This window comes from Manis pentadactyla, chromosome 7, assembly GCF_030020395.1.
Source record: "Manis pentadactyla isolate mManPen7 chromosome 7, mManPen7.hap1, whole genome shotgun sequence".
Taxonomy (NCBI): domain Eukaryota; kingdom Metazoa; phylum Chordata; class Mammalia; order Pholidota; family Manidae; genus Manis; species Manis pentadactyla.
The window spans coordinates 76,076,895-76,100,190 of record NC_080025.1 but is presented as its reverse complement, the minus strand read 5'-3'; the positions used below and the strand labels follow the sequence as shown (position 1 = coordinate 76,100,190).

At 42.1% G+C, this 23,296-nt stretch overlaps 1 protein-coding gene across 1 annotated transcript; it reads left to right on the top strand.

Moving 5' to 3' along the window:
• Positions 1 to 886: 886 nt before the first annotated feature.
• On the top strand, positions 887 to 21,227 carry LOC118909090 (protein lifeguard 1-like; the record flags this gene model as incomplete). The annotated part of the gene is given in 10 exon segments (XM_057504968.1): positions 887 to 1,157; positions 4,024 to 4,065; positions 8,497 to 8,548; positions 12,469 to 12,522; positions 13,191 to 13,281; positions 15,720 to 15,760; positions 15,843 to 15,930; positions 17,251 to 17,340; positions 18,583 to 18,630; positions 20,502 to 21,227. Coding segments are annotated over 10 exon segments (930 nt in total), but the record flags the coding sequence as incomplete, so codon positions are not given.
• Between the last annotated feature and the right edge of the window lie 2,069 nt (positions 21,228 to 23,296).

The following is a 23,296-nucleotide window of genomic DNA, read 5'->3' as shown; positions in this document are numbered from 1 at the left end:
TGACTGATTCTCTGCCTCCCTCATATAAGTATGATCATGAGGACCCTTTTGACTCAGTTGGACCCACCCAAATAATCCAGGATCATACCCCCTTAATGAAGTCCTTAATTTAACCAAATCTGCAATGTTCTTTTGCTGTGCAAGGTAACACATTCACAGGTCCCGAGGATTAGGATGTGGACATCCTGCCTACCACAGCCTTTCCCTTCGGGATGAACTTGGCTTGTCAGCCCCTCAGTGAGCTGCCACCTCTACCCCTCTGTCTGATCTCACTCTCCCCTTTGAACTCCCTGTTCCAGCCATGTAACTTCTTTGAGCTTCAAGAACCTGCCCTCTGCTTCCTCTAGTCCTGGTCCACTCCCTTCCCCCTGCTTGGGAAACCTTTCCCTGCCTCGTCCCCTGACTCACTCCTACTCATCTTTCCAGCCTTGGCTTAAGCCTCACTTTCTCTCGAAGTTTCTTACAACCTCTTCTACTCCCTGAATCTTCCTCCAGACTTTGTTAGGGGCTCCTGTGTCATCCTCTACTGTTCCTCGCCCTGTTTCTATTGCCTTTTATATCATTGCTTGTTTGGTTATCTGCTCTTCAAAAATATAAGCTCTTTGAAGACAGAGGTGACGAGGGCAGCTCCACACTTGGCGTGTAAGAGGGAGCTATTAGCTCCTTGCTGAATGAATTTACAAACATATTAACTTCATAAAAGAATGTAAATTGTCTTACTCTACAGACTTCATCTAAAAAGTGTTCGTCATTCATTCAACAAGTATTTATGAAGCACTGACTTTGTAAGTACTTAAGGGACTTAACATTAAGAAAAAAACCACCTGGATGTTATGAGGATACTAAGGTTGTAGCGATAAGATCATAAGTACCTGAATAAAAATTCTCCCCGGACTTGGAGGTCACTGAATCAATAGATTTGAGTCTGGGAGATCATCAACATGTGGTTCAGAACGCGGCAGATGACGACACCCAGGCCCCATCTGGTCAGGCCTACGCAACTCCTCCTGCAGCTGGGCCACGACAAACTTATGGGAATCCAAACACAAAGGCTAATCAGCGAACGGACACCTACACGGTGCAGATTTCTGATGAGGGCAGCCCAGACAACAGCAACACTGTAACTGGCCTGTTGGCAGAAGTGTCTGTCCGCAGAGGTGAGAATAAATTATCTTTATTGGAAGAGAAAAGCAAATGTTCTCTTAAAATCTTTCCACAAAGTGGGTTCTCAGAAAAAGTTAATTTTGCTTTTAGTTTTTCCCAGTCATGTTTTACCATGAAACATAGGGCTGCATAATAGGCAGCCCTCAAGTTGTTCAGGGCATTCAGAAATTCATAATAAGCATATTATGGTGAAAACTTGTGGTTTTCTTAGGAGATGTGAATTCATCATCGAGTGTAGAATGTTCTTAATCTACATACAAGGTGATACCATAATATTGGCTTAAGTTTTAAAGAATATTAATTCAATGCCCTAGATATTCATTTGGCATAAAAAATAGAAATATATTCAGCTGTGAGCAAGAGAAACCTAAAAAAGGACTGTGGCTTAGATGAATTCAAAGTTTTTTGTTTTTTTGTTTCCTTTTATGAAATGTAAAGTTGGAAGGCAGGCAGCTTCAGGCAAATGCCACAGGTCCCCAATGACCACTTAGCCCCTCTTAGGTCTTCTTAGGCCCGGGACAGCTTAAAGGTAGACTGTGAACTTTGAATCCCCTTGTTGTCTTCCTGTGGCCCTCATCCTCCATCTTGGGGCTGGAAAGATGCCTTTTGGAGCTTGAGCTCCAGGTAGGGAAAGGCGAAGGCAAACAAAGGCCCAGACCAGCCTGCTGCCCTAAACAGCTCCAAGGGCCTCCATTCACGGACAGATCTCTGGAGAGCTGGCCAAATATGACCACTTTTCAGAGGCTTCCCCAGAAACCACACCTAGGAGTTTCCAACTGCATGTCACTCCTCCTATGTGGATCACATGGCTGCGTCCATCTGTAGTTTTTCACTTGGACCCATCACGGCCTTTAACAGATCTGGGTTGGAGAGTAAGGAGGCTTGGAAAGTGGAGTCACTAAGCAACTACCCGCCTCTGCACATGTGCCAAGCCTTCATCACCAGGTGTTGCACAGAGGGAAAATTATTGCCTTTAGTCCTTACAACAACCCTGGGAAGGAAGCCATTGTAGGGCATTTTACAGATGAGGAAATAAGGTTTAAGGGGTTATAATTAAAAACATATGTAAAGCCTCCTCAGCACTGTTAGAAATAGTTATTTGTATCTTCCTCTCCTGAAGCACAGAGGCTGGGCCATCCATTAAAAAAACATTGTATAGTATATAAAGGATGAAGGTTGTGTGGAAAAAAAAAGAAGAGTACAGCAGGGTAATGGATTAAGAGTTGCAGGACTGGGGGGCTATAATTTTATAAAGCAGCTTTCTGGAGATACACTTTGCATTATCATAAAATTTACCCCTTTTAAGTGTATAATTCTTTGTTTTTTAGTGTATTTACAGAGCTGTGCAACCATTACAACAAAAAGAAACCCTTACCCATTAACAGTCACTCCCTATCACTTCCTCTCCTCAGCCTCTGTGAATCATTGATCTACTTTCTGTCCCTATGGATTTGCCTACTCTGGACATTTCATATAGATGGAATCATACAATATGGTTCTTAAATTTAGCATAATGTTTTTAAGGTTTATTTGTGCTGTAGCTTATGTCAGTGCTTCATCCCTTCTTTATGGCTGCATGCTATTCCACTGCATGTATAGACAGTATTTTGTTTAGCCATTCATCAGTTGACATATATGAATTGACCAACATTCATATATGAGTTTCTAGGTAGACACATGTCTTCATTTCTCTTGGGAGCTACCTAGGAATTTCTGAGCTATATGGTAACTCTATGTTTGACATTTTGAGGAACTTCCAGACTTTTCCAAAGTGGCTGCACCATTTTACATTCCAACCAGCAATGTAGGGGGGCTCCTGTTTCTCCACACCCTTGACAACACTTGTTACTGTCTGTCTTTTTTTATTATACTAGTATGTGTAAAGTGACATCTCACTGTAGTTTTGATTTCCACTTCCCTAATGACTAATGATGTTGAGCATCTTTTCACATGCTTATTGGCCACTTGCATATCTTCCTTGAAGAAATGTCTGTTCAAATCCTTTGCCCACTTTTTAAAAAACAACAACCATTTTGTTATCCCTCAAGATTCTGTGGGTCGACTGGGCTCAGTAAGGTGGTTTTTGTGCTTAATTGTGAGCTCCCATGCAGTTTTAATCAGAGGGTGGCTGAAGCTAAGAGGCCAAGACACTATGACTCCCTGACATGGCTGGCAACTGGCGTAGCTGTTGGCTCTCTTGTTGTGGCTTGAGCATCTCATCACGTGATAGCCGGGTCCCAAGAAGAAGTATACCAGGTGGACACGCCCTAATGTGCAAGCAGTTTATCAAGCCTCTGCTTGTATCACGTATGTAATGTCTCATAGGTCAATACAAGTCATGTGGCCAAGTCCAGCATCAATGTGGGAGGGCAGAACATGTTTTGCCCTTTTTTTTTAGTTTTTTTAAATTAAGGTATCATTGATATACACTCTTATAAAGGTTTCACAAGAACAACAGTGTGGTTGCTACATTCACCCATATTATCAAGCCCCCTCATACCCCATTGTAGTCACTGTCCATCAGTGTAGTAAGATGCCACAGAGTCACTACTTGTCTTCTCTGTGCTACACTGTCTTCCCCATGACACCCCCTCATGTTTTGCCCATTTTTAACATTTATTTGTCTTATTGTTATTGCATTTAAGAGTTCTTTATGTATTCTAAATACAAGTTCTTTATCAGATATATGATTTGCAGATATTTTCTCTGAGTGTGAGTTTTTCTTTCACTTTCTTGATGGTGTCATTTGAAACACAAAGCTTTCACTTGTGATGAAACCTAATTTATTTGTTTTCTTCTTGCTTTGCTTGTGTAGGTGTCATATCTAAAAAAGCATTTGCCTAATCCATGCTCACAAAGATTTACACCTGTGCTTTCTTCCAAGAGTTTTATTTCTTATATGTATGTCTATGATCCATTTTTTTTTTTAAATAATTATTTTTTATTGAAGGGTAGTTGACACACAGTATTACATTACATGAGTTTCAAGTGTACAACACAGTGGTAGAACATTTATATACATAATTCTAGGTTCCAGCTATCACCCTACCAGGCTGTTACAATATCTTGACTATATTCCTTATGCTATACATTACATCCCGGTTACTAATTTATTTTACCATTGGAAGTCTGTCCTTTTTTTTTTTTTTTTTGTGAGGGCATCTCTCATATTTATTGATCAAATGGTTGTTAACGACAATAAAATTCTGTATAGGGGAGTCAATGCTCAATGCACAATCATTAATCCACCCCAAGCCTAATTTTTGTCAGTCTCCAATCTTCTGAGGCATAACAAACAAGTTTTTACATGTAGAACAAATTCTTACATAATGAATAAGTTACATAGTGGACAGTACAAGGGCAGTCATCACAGAAACTTTCGGTTTTGCTCATGCATTATGAACTCTAAACAGTCAGTTCAAATATGAATACTCATTTGGTTTTTATGCTTGATTTATATGTGGATACCACATTTCTCTCTTTATTATTATAATTTTTAATAAAATGCTGAAGTGGTAGGTAGATACAAGATAAAGGTAGAAAACATAGTTTAGTGTTGTAAGAGAGCAAATGTAGATGATCAGGTGTGTGCCTGTAGACTATGTGTTAATCCAAGCTAGACCAGGGCAATAAAACATCCACGTATGCAGAAGATTTCTCTCAGAACGGGGGGGTGAGGTTCTAAGCCTCACCTCTGTTGATCCCCAATTTCTCACCTGATGGCCCCCCAGCGACTGTGCCTGTCTTAGGTTGTTCCTCCCTTGAGGAATCTTACCCGTCTCTGGCTAACCAGTCATCTTCCGGGGCCATACAGGGAAATGTGAAGTTGGTAAGTGAGAGAGAAGCCTTATTGTTTGAAAAAGTTAGCTTTTTACTTCTTTGCATATTTATGCCCTGTGGCTTCTATGCCCAGCATTTGTCTTGAGGTATCTTTACCACTTGGAAGAATTATGATACTCGGTAAATTTGATATGAGGCACGAATTCTATTTAAGGGTTGTAATTAGGAAGGAAGAAGAAAAGCTATAGAAGTAGCAGGCGGAAGAAAACATGGGAAGATTGATTATTTCTTTGATATATCTTCTTGTAGAGTAACTTCAGCATGTATAGGTTTTAAGCTACTACTTAAATTGCACACACACATTAACATAATAGGAGTATAGTTACATAACCAAAGCATATCTGTAATTACCAGCCATCTGCAGTGAAACCAAGAAAACCAGTTAGGCACCTTAGGCATTTGTGAAAACTTATCTATGATATGGTGGATATTGTCCAACTGAACTTGAACAGTCTGAGAGAAATCAGACAAATTAAAACAGCCCATTCCTGGGGACTGTTCACATGCCATATGTTCTTTTAACAGTAAATCGTTTGTAGTTGTAAGACTTTGGAGCGCTACAATTTGCACTTCTCCAAATTCTTGGTTGAGTTCCAACAGTATAGATCCAGTCCAATTTTGTTGTTTTACTGTATGCACAGGCCAGCTTAGATATCTCCTTCCTCATTCCCTTGGCAAGTCCAGGAACTGGTGGGATGAGTGCATCTACAGCTGTAGCAGTGCGTGGATCTTTGTTGGGGTTTTTTGATGATCATCTTCTGGCATGAGTCTTCCAGAGAGTGCAGATGTTGGAAGTTCTTTTTCATATTGTATCTTAGTTCATTTTCGGGGTAGCCCAATTAGGCTTTGATCCTCTGTATAAACACAAACAGACCCTTTGCCTACACTTTTATATGCCCTTTATACCCTTGTGTAGAACTCGTTGGAGGTTACCACACAGGAACTGCCCTTTTTTTTTTTTTTTGCTATCACTAATCTACACTTAAATGACGAATATTATGTTTACTAGGCTCTCCCCTATACCAGGTCTCCCCTATAAACCCCTTTACTGTCACTGTCCATCAGCATAGCAAAATGTTGTAGAATCACTACTTGGCTTCTCTGTGTTGTACAGCCCTCCCTTTTCTCCTACCCCCCCATGCATGTTATTCTTAATACCCCCCTACTTCTCCCCCCCTTATCCCTCCCTACCCACCCATCCTCCCTGGTCCCTTTCCCTTTGGTACCTGTTAGTCCATTCTTGAGTTCTGTGATTCTGCTGCTGTTTTGTTCCTTCAGTTTTTCCTTTGTTCTTATATTCCACAGATAAGTGAAATTATTTGGTATTTCTCTTTCTCCACTTGGCTTGTTTCACTGAGCATAATACCCTCCAGCTCCATCCATGATGCTGCAAATGATTGGATTTGCCCTTTTCTTATGGCTGAGTAGTATTCCATTGTGTATATGTACCACATCTTCTTTATCCATTCATCTATCGATGGACATTTAGGTTGCTTCCAATTCTTGGCTATTGTAAATAGTGCTGCGATAAACATAGGGGTGCACTGATCTTTCTCATACTTGATTGCTGCATTCTTAGGGTAAATTCCTAGGAGTGCAATTACTGGGTCAAATGGTAGGTCTATTTTGAGCATTTTGATGTACCTCCATACTGCTTTCCACAATGGTTGAACTAACTTACATTCCCACCAGCAGTGTAGGAGGGTTCCCCTTTCTCCACAGCCTCGCCAACATTTGTTGTTGTTTGTCTTTTGGATGGCAGCCATCCTTACTGGTGTGAGGTGATACCTCATTGTAGTTTTAATTTGCATTTCTCTGATAATTAGCGATGTGGAGCATCTTTTCATGTGTCTGTTGGCCATCTGTATTTCTTTTTTGGAGAACCGTCTGTTCAGTTCCTTTGCCCATTTTTTAATTGGGTTATTTGTTTTTTGTTTGTTGAGGCGTGTGAGCTCTTTATATATTCTGGACGTCAAGCCTTTATCGGATGTGTCATTTTCAAAGATATTCTCCCATACTGTAGGGTTTCTTTTTGTTCTATTGATGGTGTCTTTTGCTGTACAGAAGCTTTTCAGCTTAATATAGTCCCACTTGTTCATTTTTGCTGTTGTTTTCCTTGCCCGGGGAGATATGTTCAAGAAGAGGTCACTCATGTTTATGTCTAAGAGGTTTTTGCCTATGTTTTCTTCCAAGAGTTTAATGGTTTCATGACTTACATTCAGGTCTTTGATCCATTTTGAGTTTACTTCTGTATATGGGGTTAGACAATGGTCCAGTTTCATTCTCCTACATGTAGCTGTCCAGTTTTGCCAGCACCATCTGTTGAAGAGATTGTCATTTCGCCATTGTATGTCCATGGCTCCTTTATCAAATATTAATTGACCATATATGTCTGGGTTAATGTCTGGATTCTCTAGTCTGTTCCATTGGTCTGTGGCTCTGCTCTTGTGCCAGTACCAAATTGTCTTGATTACTATGGCTTTATAGTAGAGCTTGAAGTTGGGGAGTGAGATCCCCCCTACTTTATTCTTCTTTCTCAGGATTGCTTTGGCTATTCGGGGTCTTTGGTGTTTCCATATGAATTTTTGAATTATTTGTTCCAGTTCATTGAAGAATGTTGCTGGTAGTTTCATAGGGATTGCATCAAATCTGTATATTGCTTTGGGTAGGATGGCCATTTTGATGATATTAATTCTTCCTAGCCACGAGCATGGGATGAGTTTCCATCTGTTAGTGTCCCCTTTAATTTCTCTTAAGAGTGACTTGTAGTTTTCAGAGTATAAGTCTTTCACTTCCTTGGTTAGGTTTATTCCTAGGTATTTTTTTTTTTTATGAAATTGTGAATGGAGTTGTTTTCCTGATTTCTCTTTCTGTTGGTTCATTGTTAGTGTATAGGAAAGCCACAGATTTCTGTGTGTTGATTTTGTATCCTGCAACTTTGCTGTATTCTGATATCAGTTCTAGTAGTTTTGGGGTGGAGTCTTTAGGGTTTTTTATGTACAGTATCATGTCACCTGCAAATAGTGACAGTTTAAGTTCTTCTTTACCAATCTGGATTCCTTGTATTTCTTTGTTTTGTCTGATTGCCGTGGCTAGGACCTCCAGTACTATGTTAAATAACAGTGGAGAGAGTGGGCATCCCTGTCTAGTTCCCAATCTCAGAGGAAATGCTTTCAGCTTCTCGCTGTTCAATATAATGTTGGCTGTGGGTTTATCATAGATGGCCTTTATTATATTGAGGTACGTGCACTCTATTCCCATTTTGCTGAGAGTTTTTATCATGAATGGATGTTGAACTTTGTCAAATGATTTTTCAGCATCTATGGAGATGATCATGTGGTTTTTGTCTTTCTTTTTGTTGATGTGGTGGATGATGTTGATGGACTTTCAAATATTGTACCATCCTTGCATCCCTGGGATGAATCCCACTTGGTCATGCTGTATGATCCTTTTGATGTATTTTTGAATTCGGTTTGCTAATATTTTGTTGAGTATCTTTGCATCTACGTTCATCAGGGATATTGGTCTGTAGTTTTCTGTTTTGGTGGTGTCTTTGCCTGGTTTTGGTATTAGGGTGATGTTAGCTTCATAGAATGAGTTTGGGAGTATCCCCTCCTCCTCTATTTTTTGGAAAACTCTAAGGAGAATGGGTATTATGTCTTCCCTGTATGTCTGATAAAATTCCGAGGTAAGTCCATCTGGTCCGGGGGTTTTGTTCTTTGGTAGTTTTTTGATTACCGCTTCAATTTCGTTGCTGGTAATTGGTCTGTTTAGATTTTCTGTTTCTTTCTGGGTCAATCGTGGAAGGTTGTATTTTTCTAGGAAGTTGTCCATTTCTCCTAGGTTTCCCAGCTTGTTAGCATATAGGTTTTCATAGTATTGTTTAATAATTGTTTGTATTTCTGTGGGGTCCATCTTGATTTTTCCTTTCTCGTTTCTGATACTGTTGATTTGTGTTGACTCTCTTTTCTTCTTAATAAGTCTGGCTAGAGGCTTATCTATTTTGTTTATTTTCTCGAAGAACCAGCTCTTGGTTTCATTGATTTTTGCTATTGTTTTATTATTCTCAATTTTATTTATTTCTTCTCTGATCTTTATTATGTCCCTCCTTCTGCTGACCTTAGGCCTCATTTGTTCTTTTTCCAATTTCGATAATTGTGACATTAGATCATTCATTTGGGATTGTTCTCCCTTTTTTAAATATGCTTGGATTGCTATATACTTTCCTCTTAAGACTGCTTTTGCTGCGTCCCACAGAAGTTGGGGCTTAGTGTTGTTGTTGTCATTTGTTTCCATATATTGCTGGATCTCCATTTTGATTTGGTCATTGTTCCATTGATTATTTAGGAGCGTGTTGTTAAGCCTCCATGAGGTTGTGAGCCTCTTTGCTTCATTTGTACAGTTTATTTCTAGTTTTATGCCTTTGTGGTCTGAAAAGTTGGTTGGTAGGATTTCAATCTTTTGGAATTTTCTGAGGCTCTTTTTGTGGCCTAGTATGTGGTCTATTCTGCAGAATATTCCATGTGCACTTGAGAAGAATGTATATCCTGTTGCTTTTGGATGTAGAGTTCTATAGATGTCTATTAGGTCCATCTGCTCTACTGTGTTGTTCAGTGCTTCCGTGTCCTTACTTATTTTCTGCCCAGTGGATCTATCCTTTGGGGTGAGTGGTGTGTTGAAGTCTCCTAGAATGAATGCATTGCAGTCTATTTCCCCCTTTAGTTCTGTTAGTATTTGTTTCACATATGCTGGTGCTCCTGTGTTGTGTGCATATATATTTAGAATGGTTATATCCTCTTGTTGGACTGAGCCCTTTATCATTATGTAGTGTCCTTCTTTATCTCTTGTTACTTTCTTTGTTTTGAAGTCTATTTTGTCTGATATTAGTACTGCAACCCCTGCTTTCTTCTCGCTGTTGTTTGCTTGAAATATGTTTTTCCATCCCTTGAGTTTTAGTCTGCACATGTCTTTCGGTTTCAGGTGAGTTTCTTGTAAGCAGCATATAGATGGATCTTGCTTTTTTATCCGTTCTATTACTCTATGTCTTTTGATTGGTGCATTCAGCCCATTAACATTTAGGGTGACTATTGAAAGATATGTACTTATTGCCATTGCAGGCTTTAAATTTGTGGTTACGAAAGGTTCAAGGTTAGCCTCTTTAGTATCTTACTGCCTAACTTAGCTCGCTTATTGAGCTGTTATATACACTGTCTGGAGATTCTTTTCTTCTCTCCCTTCTAATTCCTCCTCCTCGATTCTTCATATGTTAGGTGTTTTGTGCTGTGCTCTTTCTAGGAGTGCTCCCATCTAGAGCAGTCCCTGTAAGATGTTCTGTAGAGGTGGTTTGTGGGAAGCAAATTCCCTCAGCTTTTGTTTGAGAATTGTTTAATCCCACCGTCATATTTGAATGATAGTCGTGCTGGCTACAGTATCCTTAGTTCAAGGCACTTCTGTTTCATTGTATTAAATATATCATGCCATTCTCTTCTTGCCTGTAGGGTTTCTGTCGAGAAGTCTGATGTTAGCCTGATGGGTTTTCCTTTATAGGTGATCTTTTTCTCTATAGCTGCCTTTAAAATTCTTTCTTTGTCCTTGACCTTTGCCATTTTAAGTATTATGTGTCTTGGTGTTGTCCTCCTTGGATCCTTTCTGTTGGGGTTTCTGTGTATTTCCGTGGTCTGTTTGATTATTTCCTACCCCAGTTTGGGGAAGTTTTCAGCAATTATTTCTTCTAAGATACTTTCCATCTCTTTGCCTCTCTCTTCTTCTTCTGGGACCCCTATAATACGGATATTGTTCCTTTTGTATTGGTCACACAGTTCTCTTAACATTGTTTCATTCCTGGAGATCCTTTTATCTCTCTCTATGTCAGCTTCTATGCGTTCCTGTTCTCTGGTTTCAATTCCATCAATGGCCTCTTGCATCCTATCCATTCTGCTTATAAACCCTTCCAGAGTTTGTTTCATTTCTGCGATCTCCTTCCTTTCTGGCATCTGTGATCTCCCTCCAGACTTCATCCCATTTCTCTTGCGTATTTCTCTGCATCTCTGTCAGCATGTTTATGATTCTTATTTTGAATTCTTTGTCAGGAAGACTGGTTAGGTCTGTCTCCTTCTCTGGTGTTGTCTCTGTGATCTTTGTCTTCCTGTAGCTTTGCCTTTTCATGGTGATAGGAATAGTCTGCAGAACTGGGACGAGTGATGGCTGGAAGGACTTCCCTTCTTGTTGGTTTGTGGCCCTCCTCTCCTGGGAGAACAGCGACCTCTAGTGGCTTGTGCTGGGCAGCTGCGCGCAGACAGGGCTTCTGCTTCCTGCCCGGCTGCTATGGAGTTTATCTCCGCTGTTGCTATGGGTGTGGCCTGGTTCGGGCCTCTGCTCCAAAGTGGTGGAGTCGCGTTGGAGCAGGAGTGGCTGGGAGGCTATTTATCTCCATAAGGGGCCTCCCTGCTCCCTGCAGCCCAGGGGTTAGGGTGCCCAGAGATCCCCAGATTCCCTACCTCTGGATTAAGTGTCCCACCCTGCCCCTTTAAGACTTCCAAAAAGCACCCGCCAAAACAAAATAACGACCACACACACACAAAAAAAATTAAATTAAAAAAAAATTTTTTTTTTTTAATTAAAAAAAAAAAAAGTGGCCACTCGTTTTTCTTTGTTCTCCGGCGCCAGCCTCAGGCATCTGCTCACCGGTCTTGCTGCCCTGTTTCCCTAGTATTGGGGGCCCTATCCCTTTAAGACTTCCAAAAAGCGCTCGCCAGAACAAAACAGAAAAAAAAAAAATGGTCGCGTGCTTTTGTTATGTCCTCTGGCCCCCGGCCTCCGGTTCCGCTCACTGTTCTTGCTGCCCTGTTTCCCTAGCATCCAGGGCCCCCTGGGCACGTACTGTGTCTGCACTCTGGCCCGGATGGCTTGGGCTGGGTGTTCAGCAGTCCTGGGCTCCGTCTCCCTCCCGCTCTGCCTATTCTTCTCCCGCCGGTAGCTGGGGGGAGGGGCGCTCGGCTCCCGCGGGCCGGGGCTTGTATCTTACCCCCTTCGCGAGGCGCTGGGTTCTCTCAGGTGCGGATGTGGTCTGGATATTGTCCTGTGTCCTCTGGTCTTTATTCTAGGAAGGGTTGTCTTTGTTATATTTTCATAGATATATGTGGTTTTGGGAGGAGATTTCCGCTGCTCTACTCACGCCGCCATCTTCCGCCCCTCCCTCAGGATTTTTTTAAAATAAAAAATGTTACTAGGACATGTGCATTTATCCAAATTTGACTTATAACTTATTTTGACTATATCATTTTGTGAATCTTTTTTAAGAAGCAAGGCACAGCTGTTCACTGTTTCATTCTCCCTCTGCCATTTTCAAGCATTTAGAATCCCCTCTTTCTTCTCATGACATTGTTTTACTTCTATTTAAATAGTACATTAGTTAGCAAAATAAACTACTTATTATGTAAAGCTATATTAATTTTTTTTAACCAGGAAGGATTTAAAAGTTTGGGTGCTAAAAAATCCCTGGTTCACCTATGCACTTTTGTAAGTATTATTAGATTTAGTAAAAACTGTTTTTTCTACTACCTATTTGGCTAATGTTTTGTTAACTATTAAGATTTAGGTAAAGGTATAACATTCTTGAAATTACAAAACTGTAGAGTTGGAAAATTAGCAAACTAGGGGTGATAGGAATTAAGTGTTTGTGTGTGTGTGTGTGTGCATTTCCATAACCTCCCTGGCACAAAGGAGATCTTTGTTGATGTTTTAATTATGTGATAATTCCAAATCTTGATTGTAGTACTGGTTACACATATCTACACATAGATTTGTGTTACAGTTCTATGACATGGTGTTACATACATACCTTGCACCAATGTCAAATTACTGGTTTTGGTATTATAAATATGTAAGTTGTAACCACTGGGGGAAACAGTAAAGGATACATGGACCTCTCTGTCCCTTTGCAAACTTAGAGTGAATCTAAACAATTATTTCAAAATAAAAAATTTAAAAAGAACCCATAGCTGTCAGTGGATGGCAAAGAGAAAAGTTTTAAAAGCTAAAAGAAAAAAACAGGTAAGGATAATAATCTACAGTTTGTTTATAATACTTATTATCAGATGATATCATATAATATATATATTTATCTACCTATATCAAATGATATAATCTCTGGAAGCAAATAACACATGGCTTTAAATCACCCTCAGGTCAGCATTTTTTGCTGTACTTTTTGTACTTGCTTGCTGCAGGGAACTCCGCCATCAAGTGCCTGCAAATTACATTCTCCGGGAATTATTTGTAAGTAAACCAACCTTGTTAGCATCCATTGTAGCTCACTCATGAAACATATTTTGTCACATTATTAATCCATTCCTTCTACTGTGAAAAATCCTCATGTAGAATAATAATACAGGTAAAAATTATTTGTGAGGCAGTCTCTTGACTGAATTCTGGTTGTAATGAAACCAGAAACTTATGAAATAGTATCCACACCCTTTTGGTAAGTCAGACAACTTGGGGACCCTGGGCTATACTCCTCTATGCCAGCAAGCTTGTCTCTTCCCACTCCCAAGACGGGGCTACCTTTCAGAACAGTTAACCTGACTGTCGCTAGACTCAGTCAGGCACAACAAACACATTTTGTTGTGGAGACGGTCCACATTTAGATCACACACTGTGTGCAAGACGTGTACTTTTCTTTATTTTTGTAAAACTTATTTCTATTTCAAGTCTCACTGGGAGCAGAAATCATCTCAGCTCAGGTTCCACCCGTTTCCCTACCTTGCATCTCAATTCAGGAGGGCTTTTCCAGCGCCAGAGAGCTGGGGGCTGGGTAGTTTCTGGTCCTTAGCTCCCCTCATCTATGCATGGTCTGGCTCCTGAGTGGAGTGGGGCTTCCGCTTATGGCTCAGGGGAGCACGTTTGGTCTCCCAGTTCCTGGTGGCCACACTCAGGAGTGGGTGGGGTCTGAAAGCCAGACAGAAAGAAACTGGTAATCCTTGAGCAGAGGTGATAGGGCGGGGTGGGGGTAATATTTTTCCAGAAATGTTTGAAGTTTTTATTTGAAAGTCTCAATGGTTTTAATGATTATTACAAGAAGAGATCAAAGTTATTGGTCTCAAAGGAAGCTCTCATCTCTGATTTTTGCTATTTATCCCAAAGCTGTTAACAGAGAGGACACATTATAGAGGGACAAAGAATGAGTTATATTTTCTAAACTTTGTTTTTCCCATGTGTTAGGAAATAGATGGAGAAAATCATCTCAGAAAAGGGGTTGAAGGAAAGGAGGAAAACACACACTGAAGAGAGCTTTTCTCCCATAGAATTTTGGCCTCTTGAGCCCATCTTCTGGGCTCTTGAAGTCATTAAGTAGGTTTGACTCCTAAGGCCTCTTGCTACCCACTCTCCTCCTCTTTGGAAAACTAAAGGCTGGTTTCCAGCTTGAAATCATTCCCTCTCCCTCTCCCCACCACCCATTCTCTCTCTCTCATTCTCTCTCTCTCTCTCTCTCTCTCACACACACACACACACACACACACCTTTCATATGCTCCTGAAAATGAAGAAACACAAAGCAGATGAGCAGTAGAAGAAAATTAATCTTGAGGGGAAGGTTGGAAGCAAGCACATTTTAAAAATATCATTTGTATGTGGAATAGAAACACTTTTTAAAACCCATAGCAGAAATAAAGATAGTTTACTTTGTTAAGTTTAACAAATAGAGTCAGGCAACTACTCACCGAGTTCAGGAAGTCCAGAGGCAATCCGGACTCTCGGGCCCCTGGTTCTTTTCCAGTCTCTGGTCCTGCGCGTCGTCGGCCAGCTGGAGAAGTCCCACACCCGTCCAGCGATCCTAGCACTGTGGTTAGGCTGTGCCCTCATTTTTATTCCCCGAGACTGGAGGATTCTTTCCTGGCTCTTGCTAGGGACCAGAGGGTCACTGGATCTCCGGAATTGCCTCTGACGGAGCGTCCTGCCAGGCGGGAAGGTCCTCAGGCTGGGCAGCCGCTGCCCACTGCAGCTCTTGCGTAGCCTGCCCACTCGCCTGGAGTCTGACTCTGGGCCTCGGCATATCCTTTTTTGGTTTCATCCTCCAGCTTGAGTGGTCGCTGACCCTCAGCGCCTGCCTCTCCCTGAGACTGCCCCTTCCCTGGCCCCATCAGGACCGGGGGACCCCTGCAGCCTGATGCGGCCCAGCCCAGGCCTCTGCCCAGCCTGCAGGCACCACGCTCTGAGATAAGTGCCGTCCAGCCCCATCCCCTGGTGCTCAGAAGGTCTCAGTCTCCACCCCACGGCTGAGGTTTGAAGAAGTATTTTTATTCTTATCCAGGTACTATGGGAAGGGTCAGTATGAAGCTGTTGGTGAAGCATTATTAGAAATAGCATATCCTGCTCTGATAAAATGTTGCGATTTTGATTAATGACAATATGGTCTACAGATAAACCTTTTACCTTGGTTTTCACATTCCTCATTAATACATATTTAATGTAAGTTACTATTGTGTTCTGAGAAATTTTTACTAATAAAATAATTTTCTCTTGTTTGTCTTAGGAAGACTGTTAGGGAACTAATTCTGTTTTGTATTTCCATAATCAGTCTTCCTGTGGTTTTGTGCCCTAGGGTTGACATATTCCCACTTGCTCCTGAGATGCTGCCAAAACACACCCCAAATCATCTCTTCTGGATTCTGGGCCTTGGGAGCCAGGTTTCTGATTTATTGTGAATTTTGTTTTTAGACAATTCTCGGAGGTCTGCTGCTAGGAGCCATACAGTGTAAGTCTTTGATGCACATATCCTTTTCGATTGTGTGCTTTTCTTTGAACGTATACGTGAATAATAACCACAGTCTCTGGTTTTAGTTTCTATAACATTGAAGAAGCGTTACGGGCCATGGCGGCAACTGCTCTGGTGACGTTATCGCTCACCTTATTTGCTCTTCAAAGTCATGTACCACTGAAACGGATTTCTGTCCCAGGGAGAGTGTCCCTCCCAACCCATTCCCCTCTCTGCTCTGCTCTCCTGTGGGGCTTGTCTCTGGGGCCTCCTTGCATTCTGGCTTTCCTAGTAACCATGCTAAAAAAGTAAGAAGAAACCAGTGAAATTAATTTTAATGATGTATTTTATTGAGCTCAATGTATGCAATGTACCATCCTTTCAGCATGTAATGAGTATAACACAAATAGTAAAGATATACTGTACACTGTTTTGAACTAAAGTCCAAAGGCAGTGTGTTATTTTATACTTACAGCACATCTAAGTTCAGACCAGCCGCATTTCAAGTGCTCACTGGCCCCGTGTATTGAAAGCACAGCTCTAGACAAACTTTTAACAGACATCAGAATCTCCGGAGGGCTGGTGAAACAGATTGCTGGGCTCCGCCCCATGAGCTGCTGCTTCAGCCCGGTGTGGGGGGGGCCCAGTATTTTGCATTTTCGAGGCGGCGCTTGTGCTGCTGGTCTGAGAACCACACTCGGTGACCTTATACTTGGCTGTACTTGTGTTGTACTTGGTACATGGAGGGTAGGGAGTGAGGGGAGAAAGAGAGGAATTAGGAAAATGCTCTTGCAAGAAGATACCTTGGATTGAAGGGTCTCCCTTTGCTGCATAATCCAAAATTTTTGAGGCCAGAAGATGAAGGCCTTTCTTATAAGAATCCTAATCTCCCCCAGGCTGATTTGGTCCTTGATTTATAAAGGCAAAACCAAAAAAGCATATTAATAAATTTCAAAACTACAAAAGAATCATTAACAGTAATGTTTGAAAGCTTAGAATATATATTTTTATTAAAACATGTACACACAGACATGAAAAAGGCACCCAGTAAACACCTTGGTCTATTTCATTCCTTTAATATATTGTATGCATATGCTTTAAAAAATATGAATGATTATCATACTATACATACAAATTTACATCCTACATACACAATGTAGCTTTTTTATTAGGGGAAATTTCATATAAATACAAACGGAATAGTTTCATGAACCTCCACGTACCCATTACTCAGTTTAAAAAATTATCAGCTCATGTCTCCTGTAATTTCATCCATACTCCTACCCTCTTCTTGAAGCAAATTCCAGTCAACAAAACCTTTTTTGGGTAGCATTTTTCAGGGATTGGAGTGAATGGATTTCTATGGTTCTCAGAACTGGCCAGAGTGAATTATTAGCAAATGAGCCAGTGCCTGTGTTTGGGGTGTAAGATGCATGCCTGTAATTCTGCACAGATGATAATTGAGTTCTTTTTGTGTTGTTCATATTTCCTCAGTGTGATTTCACGTTGCTAAATGGAGTGCTGTTCGTTTTAGTCTTTGTACTTATTACCTATGGAATTCTCTTACTCTTCATATGATCATATGTAAGTGGAATCTCATTTGGAAACCTCAGGGAATTGCTAGAAACATGGGGTGAAGTGCTGGTTGTGTTAGTCTGGATTCTCTGAGAAGAGGACACCCAGATGGGAGAATGGTGTTGGAGAGGAAATGTGGGGCAGCCGACCAAGACTGAAATGCTGCCAGACTGTGCTACTAGCTGACCCCAAGTGAAGGAGAAAGAAGGAAAGGAAGGGAGCCCCTGAGCTACAGTCTCCCAGGGAAGGCCCGTGGCTCCCATCAATGACTGAGAAGTGGGATGGTGGCCCAGGAGCCAGCTGCAGTGGGTTGCACAGCTCTGCCTTGGGGCCCTGGGCCAGTTCCACCCCACTCCTGGAACCTGCTGGTCTGTGAGGCCTGTCCCAGGGGCTGCCCGGTGTGTGGTATTTGGGGTACCTAGACAGGAGGTCAGGGGCATGAAGACTGAGCTCCTACCCTAGACTACAGCTGTCCTTCCCCAAGAGGATCTTGGGTGAATCTATCCACAGGGCAGGGCACACGCCTTCAGTACGTGGCTGCTGCTTGCTTGCAGTGATGGGAGCAAATAAATGGGCTTTTCAGACTCTTCTGAGTAGCCTAGAGGAGGCTCCCTATTTTCCAATTCCATCTTTTATTCTTTTTCTTTTCTTTTTGCTCTAATATGTTCATGGACCTCTTAGTAGATATCAGACATAAGCTGACTGGCTACCTCTGCCTGGAGAACTAGCTCCAGCATGAGCTAATGATGTACCACAGCCTCTGATGCCTGGAGCCTCTGTCCTATGAATTGAGTTCTGACTGGCCTGGTGCGTCAAACATATAAAAGATTTCTGATCGGTTGAGAGACTGGCTGCTGTTGAGTGGGTGCAAGCTCCTCTCGTCAGTCAGCTGTGGCAAGGGCATACATGGGGCACTGCTTTCAAGAGCTGAGGGGAAGGCAGATCCTCTAGAAGGTCCATGTGGACAGGGCAAAAAGGGAAACATCTAATACATTCTACCTGCCCTGCTGTGTACCAGATGCTCAGTGCTTATTTGATGAAACTTATTTAGCATATACGAGGCTAGTTATCATTTGCTTGCTGGATGGAACTGAGTAAATGCTGTTGGCCACTATGTTCAAAATGATGCATTTCCCCTCAGCTCTGCGCTTTGACTTTGTTAATATTGGGTCCTTATGTAGTGGCAGAGATGGAAGTGGGCCTTTCATTATCCCAAATCGTCTTAACACACAATTGTTCTTCTTTCTGCAGTGGTTGCATCTATTGTATGCTGGACTGGGAACTGTGGTCTTCTCACTTGTGAGCCCATTTTACCTGCTCTTTGACAAGGAGTATGGTTTATACGTGGACAGAGCCCCTCTGCCCCTGTGCTAGGCCTGGGGTCAAGTGGAGTCAGTAGCTCATGGGAAAGCCCTCCAGATTTCATCCTCCTTGTTTTCATCCTCTCCCTTCCTTCTTTCCTCCTCCTCCTCCCCGTCCTGCTTTTTTATAAAGACAATTCTGTAGAGCACTGGAGTTCACAGCAAAATTGAGAGGCAGGCACAGAGCCTTCCCGTATGCCGCCTGCCCTCACACAGGGATGGCCTCCCCATTATCAGCGTCAGTCACCAGAGTGGTACGTCTGTTATGCTGATGAACCTACATTGACACCTAGTGTCACCTAAAGTCCCTAGGTGACAGTAAGAGTTCCTCTTGGTGCTGTACATTCTGTGGGTTTGGATAAAGGTATCTAGGCCCCTGGGAGAGCTGATACCTGAATACTTGAAGAGGTTTCACTGAAGTGGTATTGTCCTAAAATGGATTGTTTTAAAGAATCTTTAAGACCCCAAGAATTCTCCTCAATGCCAGCGTTGTTCTCCCTGACGGGACCGCCCCACTGCCCTGGCCTCCTAGTCTAGAGTCTGGCCCCTTGTTTCCCGGTCCTCCCTCTGATGCACTCACACGGTTCGTGCCTGCTCACCTGGAAACAGATGCAAGGGAGACAGGGCACTCTTTTTTTTTTCTTTATGTTTTAGGAGCTAACACAGTTATTTATTGTGGGGGTTACTTAACCATATAAAATCCCCTCTTCTCCTCATTCTACTTTGGAAATACTGCATCATTATAAAGCCATTCCCAAGGTCAAGGTTTGAAAAATGCTGTCACTGAGAGCTCCAAGAATTCAGATACATTGCTGTGTGTGATTCTAAATGTTGGGGAAGTACATTTTCAGAACATGTGGGCAAATCAGAAACACAGGGCATTTTGTACTTCACCTCTGTGTCCCACCTGCCCACCCTGGTCCACATCACTGACTAGAGACACGAAAGTTTCTGGAAACCTTTGCTTGGAAAGCAAAGGAAGCCTCACACATTTGGCCCCATCACCTTCAGGAGGGCAAAGCTTTAACAGAAGCACTTGCTTTAAGAACTATTAAATTTTTTTTATTTTGGTATCATTAATATTTAATAACATGAGCAACATTATGGTTACTAGACTCCCCCCATCATCAAGTCCCCCCCCACACCCCATTACAGTCACTGTCCATCAGCGTAGTAAGATGCTATAGAACCATTGCTTGTCTTCTCTGTTGCACAGCCCTCCCCGTGCCTCCCACCCACTACATTATGTGTGCTAATCATAATGTCCCCTTTTCCCCACTATCCCTCCCTTCCCACCCATCGTCCCTAGTCCCTTTCCCTTTGGTAACTGTTAGTCCATTCTTGGGTTCTGTGGTTCTGCTGCTGTTTTGTTCCTTCAGTTTTCCTTTGTTCTTATACTCCACATATGAGTGAAATCATTTGGTACTTGTCTTTCTCTGCCTGGCTTATTTCCCTGAGCAAATATCCTCTAGCTCCATCAAGAACTATTAAATTTAATAGAATACAAATCAGGGACATGATGGTTGAGGCTTAAGGAAAACATATATAGCCACAGATTGACTTTCTGCAATGTGTAAAGAGATACTAATTTTTCCAGATAATACAGATATCCTCTAGCTCCATCAAGAACTATTAAATTTAATAGAATACAAATCAGGGACATGATGGTTGAGGCTTAAGGAAAACATATATAGCCACAGATTGACTTTCTGCAATGTGTAAAGAGATACTAATTTTTCCAGATAATACAGACATTATTTGACAGAGATATACAATGTAACTAGCTAATTTTTCTTTCCTTTCTTTAAGTACTTGGTGATGGACGTGCAGCTCATGGTGGGAGGGCACCACCATCATTCTGATCTGGACCCTGAAGAGCATGTTTTCGCTGCCCTGAACATCTACTTGGACATAATCAACCTTTTCCTTTTTATATTGCAACTGATTGGACTCGCTCGGTAGTCACACAGCCGGGCTGGCTCGTATGGGAAGAGGGAAGGAGGGACGCCTGCGAAGGGTCGCCAGGCTCTGACATGCAGGTTACATCTTCATAAGGCCTTTTCATTAAAAATGTTTTTTAAATACTTATTATTTTTTTTTTTTGTCAAGTGAAACCAAGCCCTTCAGTAGATGGTAGCTGTAGCTGTTAGATTTTTAGTTCCATTGTTACATCGCAAAACTTCCTGGAGAACAGTTCTGATTTTTAAAATTTCAAAAGATGAGTGCCGTAACTGCATACTTCACAAACATTTGTAAAACAACATTACTTTGGTGAAGTTTTGCAGGGACTATTTAAAGCTGTACACCACATCTCTAAATGATAAAGTTGAGTACAGAAACCTATATTTACTTCTTTCTCTTCCCTTGATCTGCAGGAGTATTTTGGCATCTGACTTTTTTTTTTAAAGAGTAAGATAAATCAATGAATTCTTTCTCTGGAATTCCAGAGTCAGACTGGAGAGAAGAACAGTATTGACCTGGAAGGGGTTAAAGAGGATTAACATTAAGTCCATGAAGGGCTCAGGACACAGTGTTGGCTGCCATTGTCCCTGCCCTACCTATACTTCTGGGCTTAATTCAGAGGACAGATCTTCTGACTGTCTGGGACAACTGGCCCCCTTTGCAGTCCCATAATATTTAAGATATTTCAATCGTGATAAAATACATGTAACAAAATTTACCATCCTTATCATGTTTAAGTGTATACTTCAGTAGTGTACTTCCACATTATTGTGCAACCAACCTCCAAACTTTTTTCGTCTTGCGAAACGGAAACTCCATGCCCATTAATCAACAAGTCTTCTAACCTCGGCACTGACATCTGTAATCTTATATAGCCAGTTGGTTACGTTCCTGAGGGCCTAGACTGGATGACCTCTACAATCCTCCTGGAGTCCCCACACTTGGTTGGTGTGAGACGCTTGATGAGAAAAATTTTCATTGAGTCGTACAAGCCCATACTCCCAAATGCAGCCAAATGAACCTACAGCTTCATCCTGGCCTTGCCTGTTTCTAATCCCAAGTGCTGGGCCAGGCTGCTGCTTCTCTAGTAGGAAGATTATGTTACACCTACAGGATGAACAAAGGCTTACTTCTGGTGTGCTTCAGGTGGTCCAAGGTCCAAGGAGGGAGCTAGAGAGAAAGATATAAGTAGAGGGAACGGTGTGCCAGATGATGGAGGATCTCAATTTTCAGGCGTAGGGTTTCTGACTTTATCTGGCAGGCGTAAGGTTTTGGTTGCAGTACCATAGTGAACACCACTTTGGGAGACGCAGTCTGCTTATGGTGGGTGGGTTAGGCAGAGGAGGGCAGTACTAGAGAGAGGAAGGCAGTCTAAGAGCTCATGCAATACACTTAAGGCACTACAGGTTAGAACTAGGATAAATGGGGGTAGAATGAGTTAGTCGTATGTGATCATGAAAATAGACAAAAAAGATTGATAGGAGTTGATGTCTGACTTATGCATCTGCAGAGCAGGGGAGACCTAGGGAAGCCCCAGATTTTACTGTGGGTAATTATCACTTAATAAAATGAAGCCATCTTAAGAAAGGAGGAAATGGTTTGGGGAGTTGTGAGGTATGTGATAAATGTGGACTTAGATATTCTGAATATGTGGAAACAGAGGAAATGTTAGCTTGACAGAGTGCTGGGAGCTGGAGCTCAGGCCTAGAGGTAGAATTGGGGGCCCTCACAGAAGCAAGAAGTGAGGCTGGGGAACAGATGAAATAGGAATGAGAGAAAAAGGGGGGCCCAAAGCCTGAACTGTAGGGTGCCATAACTAGGAAACGGAAGGAAGGAAAAGCATGTGGTGACCAAAATATGAGAGTGGTGAGACCATAGCATCGTGGAGGCCAGCAAAGACTTTCAGGGAGGTGCTGAAGTGTAGCTACAATTCATTTAGGGTTATGGCTCTTGAGAATACATGATGTTGTTTAACCTATACCAAAAGGTCAAGGCACAATAAAATTAAGAGCAAGCTCCACGGATTTGACACTGACCAGATCACTGATCTGGAGGAGCAGGGAGGAGAGAATCCAGACTCCACGGAGGCAGGAATGGTTGTGTGGAAGGAGAGGCCAGACCCCAAGAGAGTTTGGCTGTTTCTCCTCTGGAGGGAGAGAAACAGCAGGGGCAGGAAAAGATTGTGGTTTTTGATTTTTGTTTTTTTCACTTTCTATGTTAGGGGATATTTTGAGCATGTTTGAAGGTGGAAGGAAATGAAGGTATAGAAGTGGGGAAAACCCAGAATTGAGCAGGGATAAGAGGAAGGCTGGTTTTGGACAGGCCCAAGGCCCTTTTCTTCCAAAATTAGAGAGAAGAATGGGAACATTCACCTGGAGAGCCTCCTGTGAGATGGAGGAGAGATGGTGAGCAAAGGAAGCAGGGAGGAAGGGGGTCTGCAGAGTCCGTGCGGGGGTGGGATTTGGGCTTAGAGGACGGTGGAGAAGGCTTGATCTGGTTGCCTGGGGCTGCATGCGGGAGTCAGCTGGAGAGGCTTGGGTACCTCCCTCCTTATCAAAAGTATCAGAGAAAATAAGGCTGTGAATAACGCAAATGAGCTCAAAACTGACACAGTCAAGAGCAAAGAGCTCCACTTTGGGACA